The sequence below is a fragment of the Prionailurus viverrinus genome, chromosome D4 (assembly GCF_022837055.1).
Source record: "Prionailurus viverrinus isolate Anna chromosome D4, UM_Priviv_1.0, whole genome shotgun sequence".
Lineage (NCBI taxonomy): Eukaryota > Metazoa > Chordata > Mammalia > Carnivora > Felidae > Prionailurus > Prionailurus viverrinus.
The window spans coordinates 86,167,836-86,180,633 of NC_062573.1; the positions used below are offsets into that span (position 1 = coordinate 86,167,836).

General features: G+C 38.9%; 1 protein-coding gene and 1 pseudogene across 10 annotated transcripts in view; both read right to left on the reverse strand.

Annotated features, from left to right (window-relative positions):
- The window catches only part of ZNF169 (zinc finger protein 169), a 55,669-nt gene that overhangs the window by 10,902 nt on the left and 31,969 nt on the right, over positions 1–12,798 (reverse strand). For 7 of the 10 annotated variants that reach the window (XM_047829701.1, XM_047829703.1, XM_047829702.1 and 4 more), the window contains 2 exons: positions 4,480–4,606; positions 3,910–4,005 (listed from right to left, as the gene is read on the reverse strand). In XM_047829701.1, the coding sequence (XP_047685657.1) occupies positions 3,910–4,005; positions 4,480–4,606 (223 nt within the window). Of the gene's footprint in view, positions 1–100; positions 194–3,909; positions 4,006–4,479; positions 4,607–12,798 lie in introns of those variants that run through there. The other 3 variants (XM_047829708.1, XM_047829707.1, XM_047829709.1) reach the window with 2 other exon arrangements.
- LOC125150449 (heat shock cognate 71 kDa protein-like) lies at positions 6,142–7,619 on the reverse strand (annotated as a pseudogene).

The following is a 12,798-nucleotide window of genomic DNA, read 5'->3' on the forward strand; positions in this document are numbered from 1 at the left end:
AAAACATTTAACAAAATCCAACATCTATTCCCAATAAAAACTCTTAGCAAAGAAGGAACAGAAGTTTGTCGTGCTCATCAAGGGCAGCGATAAAACTTACACTTAGGAGAAAGCATTCCCCCATAAGATCAGGAACAAGGAAAGGATGTCCACTCTCACCATTTAAATTGATCATTGCACTGGATGTTCTCGCCTGTGCAATGTGGCAAGAAAAAGAAAGACATACTGAATGTAAAGAAGTAAAACTATACTTATTCACAAATAACATAATCATCTATTAGAAAATCCTATAGAATTTGACAAAAGCTACTAGAACTAAAAAGTAAGTATGCAAGTTTACCAGATACAAGATGATTATCCATAAGTTAATTGTATTTCTCTGTACTTTCAGCAATTGAAAACAATGTGAAAATAGCTTCTGTAGTATAAAAAAATATGAAATATAGAGGGATAAATCTGAGTAGAAATGCATAAGACCTCTGTACTAAAAATTATAAAACAAGGCTGACAAAAATTAAAAGACCTCCCATAAAAATGGATATACTGTGTTCACATATTGGGTGATGCAGTGTTATTTCCATGTAAATTCTCTCCAAAATGAGGTAGATTTAATTCATTCCAAATCAGAATCCCAAGTAGGGTGTGTGTGTGTGTATGTGTGTGTGTGTGTGTGAAAATTGCTATTCTAAATCCATATGGAAATTCAAAGAACCTAGAATAATTAAAACAACTTGAAAAAGAAAAAAACGTTGGAGATTTATACTGTCTGAACTCTAGACTTATAAGGCTACAGTAATCAAGACTGTGTGGTATTGGCATCAAGGTAGAAAAAGGAGTGAAAAAAAAAAATAGAATCCAAATATAGACCCATACACATTTGGTCACTTCATTTACCACAAAGGTAAATAGGCGATTCAATAAACAACAGGTTGCCTTTTCAATAAATGGTGCTGGAAAATTTAGGTATTTGTATGCAAAAATAAATGTACTTAAATCCAGAGGTGGTACCAAGTATAAAAATTTATTCACAATAGATTATAGAGCTGAATATAAAATAAAAATTGTAACACTTCTAAAAGGAAAAAAAATGAAAATCTCTTTCACCTTAAGTCAGGCAAATATTTCTTAAACACACTACCAAAAGTGAAATTCGTGAGACAAAACTTGGACTTCATCAAAATTAGGAATTTCTCTTTGAAAGACTATTAAAAGATTGAAAAGGTGGGGCACCTGGGTGGTTCAGTCAGTTAAGTGTCCAACTCTTGATTTCAGCTCAGGTCATGAGCTCACAGTTCATGAGATTCAGCCCCATGTCCAGCTCTGTGCTGACAGCACAGAACCTGCTTGGGATTCTCTCTCCCCCTCCCCTTGCACACACTCTCTCTCTCAAAATAAAAGAAAAGGAAGCCATAGGGAAAATATTTGTAAATCAAACATCTGATAATGACCTTCTATACAGAATATATGAAGAACTTTCAGAACTCAGTAACAAAAATATAAGAAAACAATTTTTTTTTAATGGGCAAGAGATTCAAAGAGACATTTTACCAAAGATGTACAGATGGCAAATAAGCATATGAAAACATCATCATCAGCCATTAGGAAACTGTCAGGCAAAACCACAGATGCCACTACACAGCTATGCAAATGTCTAAAATGAAAACAATACCAGGGTGCCTGAGTGGCTCAGTCGGTTGGGTGGCTCAGTAGGTTGAGTGTCCGACTTTTGATTTCAGCTCAGATCATGATCCCAGGGTGGTAGGATCGAGCCCTGCATCCACACTGAGCATGGAGCCTGCTTAAGATTCTCTCTCCCTCTGCCCCTCTCACCCCCTTCACATGTGCTCACTCACTCCCTCTTTCTCACAAAAATAAGAAACTTTTTATTTCTTTGCCAAGTTTTGGCAAAGATGTGGAGCATCTGGAACCCTCATACCTTGCTGGTGGGAATGTGAGTAGCATAGCCACTTTGGAAAATAGCTTTTGAATACTGTAAAAAGTTAAATATACACTATATCCTATAACCCAGCCATTCCCAGTTCCAGGTATTTATCCAAGAGAAATAAAAGACTTGTCATGAACATCCATGCTGATTTTACTTGTATTAATCAAAACTGGAGACTAACAAATGTCTTTCAGTAGATGAATGGTTAAATGAATTGTGCTATCTATGTAATGGAATACTATCCACCAGTAAAAAGAAATGAACTATGATACAAACAGCATTATGGATGAAATTAAAAATAATTATGTTGAGTGAAAGAATCTGGTATACATTCTATATATTTAACTTACATTAATTCTGGAAAATGTGAGCAAATCTATGATAGAAAGCAGAGCAGTGGGTACCTGAGTCTGCGGAGGAGGAAAAGACGAAAGGATAGGAGATAGGGACTATAACGAGGCACAAGGAAACTTTGAGGTGACAGTTATGCTTGGTATTTGGATTGTAGCAGTGATTCCATAGCGGTAGCCAAATTTTACACTTTAAATACATGTAGTTTTTTATATTAAAGTATTTATCCCTAAACTATTATACCATAATATACCATAATACATTTTATATTATACCATTATTATAGCTTATATAATAGCTTCTCTTTAAAAAAAAAAAAGACAAAAGCACTGATTTTGCTATAAAGTACAAGTCCAGATATATGGTTGTATTTAGAAACAAAATGCCAGGAATGTTGAAAACAAAAGAATAAAAAAAATCAGGAAAAAATTTATTCTTACCTCCAGTCATTCACATAAAATTAATTCCCACTGGATTAAAGACCTATATGTTCCCAGAATTTATATGGAATTTCTACAAATCAATAACAGAAACAGCCCAAATGAAAAGGAGGGAAACCCCATGAACAGACAAATCACAGAAGAGGTAAATGACCAAACAACATAGGAAGAGATACTCATGCTCCCTGAAAAGCAAAGCTCCTCTGAGATTCAAAGCAAAGGGAAGAAGTCTGACAACACTTAGTATTGGTGAGGATGTGTGGGACAAGAACCTCTGAGATTCACTGCAAAGGGAAGAAATCTGACAATACCCAGTATTGGTGAGGATGTGGGACAAGAACCTCTAGGCTGGAAAAATTCTTGCCCCTGTTTCTATGGAAGTAACAGGAATATGTAGATAGCATTATTTAATAGCCAAAATTGGAAATAAGTGTCCAAAAGAAGGGAACTGGTAATGTATTTTAACAGGATACTCACACAAAGTCAGTGAAAAAGCATGTTCCAGAAGGATGTGTACAGCACAATACTATGTGCAGAGTTTACAAACATGCAAAACAACACTATATGGTTGAAGGACCCATCGAATGGGGAAAAAGAAAAAGGGCACGTGAGAATGCTAATGCACAAACTGGATTCTTGGCTGGGGTGGAAGAGCAGGACACAACAGGGAAGGTGTGGGGGCTGTTAACTGGTGTTCTAACATCTATTTCTTAGGCTGCAGGGAAGGCACACAGGCACTCATATAATTCTACACACCCTGTTGTAATCTTAAATAATCCATCATAAAAGAAGCAAGCTTATGGGAATTTATGGAGTAAAACCAATGCACTAAGAAATTCATATGTTATGAAAAAAACTAGATAGTGTCTCCCAGAGACAGCAGACTTAGTCTCAGAAGGCAAGTGCTATGCAGAATATCAGGCCAACCAACAAAAGCCCAAGAACAAGGAGATCCTAGAACTGGAAAAGGTACTGGAAAAGAGACACCACATGAACAGAATGAGCCTGCATAGGGGAGGGGAGGACAGCCAGGGAAGCCCTCTCTGGGTAAGCAGGATATCATGGAAGGGGGGCCCAAAGAAGAGCCCTCCCCAGGAGTTCATAAGCACTCCTTCCTCATCTGCTAAGCACCTCACTTCCTGGTCTCCTCACCAGCCCATGCTTCCCACTCACCTGGACAAAGGTCCAGAAGACATTCGCTCTCCTCTCTCCAGGGCTCATCCCCTTGCTCCAGCTGGGTGATGAGTTTGGGTTTGGAAAAGGCAATTCCTACTCACAGGGAAAGAAACCAAGGTGACCCTGGGTTAGTGGTTTAAGAGGCTATGGCAGAACTCAGAGTCAGCAGGGGAATGCAATAACCCAGAAAGCTGGGGGGGGGGGGGGGGCGGTGGCAGTGTGCAAAGGCTCTCTGAGTGCTGAGAAAGGATGACTAAGGGGAGGGGGAGTCCCGGATCTAAAGTCTCCCCTGTGGTTAACTGAATACCAGTATTCCCAAATTTGAGGCAAGATCACTTTGGAGGAAGGGCCCAACCTGGGAAGAGTCCTGGCAATTCAGTGTCACATAGCTTCACTCCCACCCCGCCACACACACACCTTCACTATTTCAGCTCTACAGAATCCAAACACTCTCTAGGGATATAGGGAAAATATTGTTTTTCTTTTTGACCCAAAAGTATCATGGCTACTACATAAAATCTTAAGATGTTCACAGGCAGTCTGAGACCTGAGACAAGACATCCTTACCCAGCGACACCAAGTGGCTGTAGTTCTCCAGCATTACATCCCGATACAGGGTCCTCTGAGCAGGACTCAGTAGCCTCCACTCCTTCTGGGTGAAGGCCACAGCCACATCCCTGAAGGCCATTAATGCCTGTAACACAAACACATTCCTGCTCACCCAGAAGCAAACCACATGCACTAGTCAACCTAAGCTAAGCCACTAACTAGGGCCAAGGCAGGAAGAAAGGCTGGTGTGGGGCCCCAGGTGAGATTCAAAGCCCCTGCTTTTAACCCAAAATCTAGTGCCGTGTGTTCAAGACTATTAATCCCCTTCTCACATTGCTCATGGGTCTAGTTAGGGGGTCCTCTCTTTTCTTCTCTTGATCTTATGTCTATGATGCTGCTATATAGTAGGTCTTGAAATCAGGTAGAATGATTCCTCCCACCTTATTCTTTTTACTCTGTTGACTGTTCAAATCCACAAATGTGGTATGTCTCTCCATTTATTGTCTTCTGATTTCTTCCATCAGCATTTTGTGATTTTCAACATACAAATCCATATGTTTTGTTAGATTGACACCTTAGAATCTCTTTAAGTGATTTTAATGGTATTTTTAATTTCAGTGACACTATGTTCATTGCTAGAATACAAAAATACAATTGTTTCTATCTTTATCTTAAATCCTACAGCCTGGCTGAACTCACTTAGTTCTAGGATTTTTTTTCCTCCTAGATTCCTTTAGATTTTCTACATAGACAAGCATGGCATTATTTCTTCCTTTATAATCTATAATCTATATGGATTTTATTTCCTCTATTTTTTTGGTGCCAATTTTAAATACAGTTTTAAGACATTGCATTTTCTACTTAACAATACAGTGTTTATAAAGTGTAATGTTGTATTTCCTTTCCTTGTGCACATATTCCATATTCAAGTATCAAGAATGCCCAGTTTATTAACTATAGCAGCTCAACTTCACTGCCATGGAATTTGCTACAAATTTGGGTCCTTCAAATGTTTTGTGTGAAACAATGCTAAACCTATTCTCAGGTTGGCTTAATCAACCTCTTCAATGGTGGGCCCAGAGGAGGCACCACCAGAGGAGAGGCAGACCTTCTCCAGCTCTTTCTGCTGATGTTCAAATTCTTCCTTTTCTGCAGTCTGATTCTTATCCAGCCAGTTGATGATTTCATTACACTTATCCAGAATCTTCTGTTTGTCCTCATTATTGATTTTACCCTGAAGCTTTTCATCTTCAACAGTTGCTTTCACGTTGAATGCGTAAGATTCAAGTGAATTCTTGGAGGACACCTTGTCTCGCTGCTTCTCATCTTCAGCTTTGTACTTCTCAGCTTCCTGGACCATGAGCTCAATGTCTTCCTTGCTCAAGCGACCTTTGTTGTTTGTGATGGTGATCTTATTCTCTTTTCCTGTCCTCTTATCCACAGCAGAGACATTGAGAATGCCATTAGCATCAATATCAAAGGTGACCTCAATCTGAGGAACGCCATGGGGGGCAGTACGTATGCCTGTGAGTTCAAACTTGCCAAGTAGGTTGTTATCCTTGGTCATGGCACGCTCACCTTCATAAACCTGAATGAGCACACCAGGCTGGTTGTCAGAGTAGGTAGTGAAGGTTTGGGTCTGTTTAGTAGGAATGGTAGAATTGTGCTTGATGAGAACAGTCATGACTCCACCAGCAGTTTCAATGCCAAGAGAAAGGGGAGTGACCTCCAACAGCAGCAAATCTTGAGCATTTTCAGATTTGTCTCCAGGAAGGATGGCTGCCTGGACAGCTGCACCATAAGCGACAGCTTCATCAGGGTTGATGCTCTTATTCAGTTCCTTCCCATTGAAAAAGTCTTGTAGAAGTTTCTGAATCTTGGGGATACATGTAGAACCACCCACCAAGACAATATCGTGGATCTGAGACTTGTCTAGCTTGGCATCCTGAAGAGCTTTCTCTACAGGGTCCAGGGTGCCACAGAACAGGTCAGTATTTAGTTCTTCAAACCAGGCATGAGTAATAGAGGTATAGAAGTTGATTCCTTCATATAGAGAACCAATCTCAATACTGGCCTAGGTGCTGGAAGAAAGTGTATGCTTGGCATGCTTGCAAGAGGTACAGAGGCGACGGACTGCCTTCTTGTTCTCACTGATGTCCTTCTTATGTTTGCGCTTGAACTCTGCAATAAAATGGTTTACCATTCGGTTGTCAAAGTCTTCTCCACCTAAGTGGGTGTCTCCAGCAGTAGCTTTGACCTCAAAGATCCCATCTTCGATAGGATTGACACATCAAAAGTGCCACCTCCCTTGGGGCGCCTGGGTGGCACAGTCGGTTAAGCGTCCGACTTCAGCCAGGTCACGATCTCGCGGTCCGGGAGTTCGAGCCCCGCGTCAGGCTCTGGGCTGATGGCTCAGAGCCTGGAGCCTGTTTCCGATTCTGTGTCTCCCTCTCTCTCTGCCCCTCCCCCGTTCATGCTCTGTCTCTCTCTGTCCCAAAAACAAATAAACTTTGAAAAAAAAATTTTTTTTAAATAAAAAAAAGTGCCACCTCCCAAGTCAAAGATCAGCACATTCCTTTCGGCTCCAACCTTTTTCTCTAAGCCATAAGCAATAGCAGCAGCAGTTGGCTGCTGTACTTTGATGATTCAAAGTACATTAAGACCAGCAATAGTTCCAGCATCTTTGGTAGCCTGACACTGAGCATTGTTAAAATAGGCAGGTACTGTGACTACAGCATTGGTAACAGTCTTCCCAAGGTAAGCCTCTGCAATTTCCTTTATCTTTGTCAAAACCATAGAAGACACCTCCTCTGGATAGAAACTTTTGGTCTCTCCCTTGTATTCTACTTGGACCTTGGGCCTGCCAGCATCATTCACCACCATGAGGGGCCAGTGCTTCATATCAGATTGGACAACAGCATTGTCAAATCCACACCCAATCAGGCATTTGGCATCAAAAACTGTGTTGGTGGGTTCATTGCAACTTGATTCTTTGCAGCATCACCGATCAATCGTTCAGTGTCAGTAAAGGCTACATAACTTGGGGTGGTTCGGTTTCCCTGATCGTTGGCAATTATTTCCACTTTCCTGTGCTAGAAGGCACCCACACAAGAGTAGGTGGTGCCAAGACCAATGCCAACTGCAGGTCCCTTAGACATAGTTGCTTCATTATGGGCCTGGCCTGGCTTGCGAAGGAAACAGCTACCTGGAGAGCAGTCAATGATCTGTTTCCTCTTGCTTTATTGCAGAACTTGTAGCACAATGAAAGTGGTGAGAGCAGACATCTTTGCCTTATTCTTAACATGAGGAGAAAAGCATTATGTCTCACAGCGTTAAGATAAGATGCCACGCCATACCCTCTATGATGGCTACTACCAAAGAAAAGGGAGAGAACACGTTCTGGCATTGTGGAGACATTTATGCATTTCTGATGGGAAATGTAAAATGGTGTGGTTTTTGTGTAAGAGTCCAGCAGTTCCTCAAAATGTTAAACATACCACTGACCCTGCGATTCAGCAACTCCACTCCTAGCTATCTACCCCTATATACTTGTACAGCAAAGTCCCCAACATAATGGCATTAATCACAATAGCTCAAATGGCCATCAACATAAAATGTGGTGTATGCATACAGTGGCATATGTTGAGCCTTAGAAACAAAGGAAATTCTGATACATTCAACACCAAGGATTAGCGTTGAAAACGTTAAGTGAAATATGCCAGTCTAAGAAGGACAAAAAGTGTTTGATTCCACTTACAGCAGGTAACCGAGAATGGGCAAGTCCATAAAGTAAAACAGAGGTTACCAAGAGCTGGGAGGAGTGGGGAATGAGGAAGGAGTCCATGTTTAATGGACACAGTTTTAGCTTGGGAAGATGAAACAGTGCTGGAGATGGAGAATGGGAATGGTTTCACAACAGTGTGCATGTACTTAACACCACTGAACCGGGCATTTAAAAATGGTTAAGGGGCACCTGGATGGCTTGGTTGAGTGTCTGACTCTTGATTTTGGCTCAGGTCATGATCCCAGGGTCATGGGATAAAAGCCCATGTTGGGCTCCACACTGAGCGTGGAGCCTGCTTAATGCTCTCTCTCTTTCTCCCTCTGACCCCCTCTCTAAAATAAATTTGTGAAATGGTTAAAACAGTAAATTGTTTTATATATATATAGTTATATATTATTACAAATAAATATATATATAGCAGTAGACATGTATGTTTATATATATATATAAGCAATAAAAAATGTTAGATATATATTTTTTGTAGATGTTCCTACTCAAGTAGAGGAGTTCCCCTGCATTCCTTTTGTTCTAAGATTTTTTTCCCCCACAGTGGTTATTGAATTCTGACAAATAATTGATTTTACTGCATCAACTGATATAATCATGTGGTTTTTCTTTTTTAGTCTGTTAAAATGGTGGATTACAGTAAGTTTCAAATATGGAACTAGTCTTGCATGCCTAAAGTAAACTGTACTTGGTAATAGTGTATAATTATTTTGGTATTAACATAATACCTGCTTCACAGAGTGAATTGGGAAGGGTTTGTTTCTTCCTCTTCTATTTTCTGGAAGAAATCATGCAGCACTGGCACTAAGTCTTAAAAGATTTGGCAGAATTCCACAGTGAAAACATGTGGGCCTATACATTTCATTTGTAGTAATTTTTAGATTGCAAATTGAACTTCCGTAATAGCTATAGAGCTGTTCAAATTATTCCATATTGGGAAATTTTCAGTAGTTTGTGTTTTTCAAGGAAGCAGTTCATTTCATGTAAGTTGTGAAATTTGTAGGCTGGTATTCTTTTGATGGCTTCAGAGTATGTAGAGATACCCTTTTTTCATTCTTGATGTAGTAATTTGTGTCTAGTCTCGTTTTTCTTAGTCTTGCTAGAGGTTGTTTCAATGTTATTATTTTCAAAAGAACAGCTCTTTCTCTGTTTTTTTCAATTTCACTGATTTCTGCCTTTATCACTATTATTTCCTTCTGTGTTTCTTGAGTTTATTTAGCTTTTATTTTTCTAGGTTCCTGAGATAGAAGCTTATTGATTAGAGACTTTTCCTCTTTGGTAACATACACATCCACTGCTACAGGTTTTCCACTCAGGACTGCTTTAGTTGTACTCCACATACTTTGATACATTATATCTTCCTCTCCATTCTCTTTTCATGGAGAATGTTTTATTTCCCCTTAAAACTTCATTTTTGATGCATGGATTACTTGGAAGTGTGTAGTTTAAATATTTTCTAAGTGTTTAGAGACTTTTCTGTCAACTTTCTCTTACTGACTTCATGTTTGATTCCATTATGGTCAGAGAACATACCTTGTGTGGTATCAATTCTTTCCATTTGTTAAGATAAACAAATTTCTTATGTTTTATGGCCCAGGATATGCTTATCTTGGTATATGTTTTTGTGAGCATTTGAAAAGAATATGTATTCTGCTATTTGGGGGTGAAATGTTCTGTAAAGATTAGATTCTATTGGTTGATGGTGTTGACAAGCTCTTCCTGATTTGGGGTTTAGATTTTCCACCATTGAGAGAAGGGTGTTGAAGTCTCCACTTGTTGATTTGTCTATTTCTTCTTTGGGTTTCCTCTTCACATGTTGTGAAACTGTATGTGAGACACACACATTCAGGATCACTGTCTTCCTGTAATTGATCACCCTCTGTGTCTGGTAACTTTCCTTGCTCAGAAGTCTACCTTACTGATTTAGCGTAGCCACTCCTTTCCTTTGATTAATGTTTGCATGTTTCTTTTTATCCTTTTAACTTGCCTAAGCTATAATATTTGAAGTTTCATTTAGGCAGCACATTGGGTTTACTACGGCTTCTTTTTTTCTTACTCTGTTATGACAATTTCTCTCTTTTGGTTGGTGTATTTAGACCATTTTGTTTGTTCTTTTTGATTGTTTTCTTTTTACTGACTTCCTTTGGGTTATTTGGACCTTTTTCTTTTTCCTTTTAGAATTCTATTTTGAAATATCCAGCGCTTTCTGTGTATCTCTTTGTATATAGCATTTTTAGTGGTTACTCTGGGAGCTCCATTACATATGCAAAACTAATCAGTCTACTGGTATCTTCATTTTACAAGTTTGAATGAAGTAGAGAAGCTTTATCTCCCATTACATCCTTTTGCCCTTACTGTAATTTTAAGTGTTTCCTCTCTATATATTTAGAATCATAGCAGAATGTGTAATAATTTTTGCTTCAACCATCAAAATTAGTTCAGAAAATTCATGTGTAAGAGGAGTGCCTACTATATTTACCCATATTTTTCCTGTGTTTTCTTTCTTCCTGATTGTGTCAGGGGTTCCCAAGACCACCCCCAGGTTCGATGTTCACTAGGACTCACAAGACTCACATAGTTGCACACTTGGCTATAATTATAACAAAGGGATACAAAGCAAAATCAGCAAAGGGAAACCATACAAGAGACAAAGTCCAAAGGAAACCAGGAACAAGCTTCCAAAAATCCTCTCCCAGTGGAGTCACACATGACCCACTTAAATCCTCCACCAATGACTGTGACAACATGTGTTAAATGTTATCTAATGAGGAAGCTCATTAAAGGCTCAGTGCCCAACTTTTTTAGTGGGGGCTAGTCACACAGGCACATTCAACATAACCCTACACTTTGCATAGTTTTAGGCACAGTGAGCCATTCTTATCAGTTCTGGGAATGGTGCCAACCCTCTAGAAATGCAAGATCCCAATGCCAGCCAAAGGACAGTCTTGCAAGCAGGATTTCCTAACAATAGCAGTCTCAGGCCTATTATGTTAACTCCTTACTGCACACAGATGTTCCAAGGTTCCCTCTCTTATTGTTTCCTTTTTGCTTATAAAATTGCCTCTATCTGCTCTCCTAGGGACAAATTCTCAGTTTCCCTCCATTTGAGAATGTCCTGAGTTTCCCTTCAATTCCTGAAAGATATTGTCATTTGGTACAGGATTTGGGGTTGACAATTTCTTTCAGCACCTGAAGAACATCACACCCCTTCCATCTAACCTCTGTGGTTTCTGGTAAGACATCCACTACCATTCCAATAGTTTTCCCTATAAGAAAATGTGTTGTTTTTCATTGGCCACTTTCAAGATGTTTTCTTCATTTTTAGGTTATGGAGATAAGTTGTAATGTGATTTGACATGGATTTCAGTGGGCTTATCATGTTTGACATACATTCAAGCTCTTTGAATCTTTAGGTTTCCATCTCTTGCCAAATTTGGGAAGTTTTAAGCCATTAGCTCTTCTAATACTGCCTACCTTTACTACTTCAGAACTACAGTGACACAAATGTTATTTTGTTATACTCCCATAGTTTTTGAGGCTCTCTTCATAACTTTTTTCCCAGTATAATTTCTATTGTTCTGTGTTCCAGTTCAGTGATTTGTTACCTCTAATGTGCTAGTAAGCCATCTACTAACCATTTTCTTTCAGGTATGTATTTTTCAGTTCTGAAACCTCCACATATGTATTCATTATATCTACTTCTTCAGAGACTTTCTAATTTTTCATTTATCTTGTGTTCTTTTAGCATAGGTATCCAGTTGTCCAAGCACCATTTGTACAGACTGTCCTTTTCCAATTGTATGGACTTGGTACCCTTGTCAAAAATCAATTGACCATATATGTGAGGGTTTTTCCTCAGGCTCAGTTCTGTTCCATTGATCTATATGTTTATCCTTATGTCAGTAGCAAACCGATTTTGCCACTGTTTGTAGCTTGGTACGGAGTACTGAAATCAGGCAGTGTGGTTCCTCCATACTTTTTGCTTTGCAAGACTCAAGGGTCTTGTGATATTCGAAATGAATTTTAGGATAGTTTTTTCTATTTCTGTAAAAATAACCACACACACAAATGGAATTTTGATGGGGATTGCTTTGAATCTATAGATCACTTTGGGTAGTACTGTCATCTTAGCAATATTAAGTCTCCCCGTCCATAAGTATGGGAAGTCTTCTCATATACTTTGGTTTTCTTTAATTTCAGCCATATTCTTTGGGTGTCAGTGAACAAGTCTTTTGCCTCCTTGGTTAAATTTATTGCTGAGTACTTTATTCTTTTGGATTCTGCTATAAATTGTAATTTTATTAGAATGTATTCTTTGGAATTTTATTTTATTGGAACTTAAAAAATATATACTTCCTGTTCGGATAGTTCATTGAAAGCATACGGAAATAAAACTGACTTTTTACATGTTGATTTTGTATCCTGCAACTCTGCTAAATTCATTTATTAGCGCTGACATTTTTTTCATGTGTATGGATTCTAATGTTATATGGATATGAGAGAGTGGCTCCAGTGAAGATACCATTTTACTTCTTTTACAATATAGA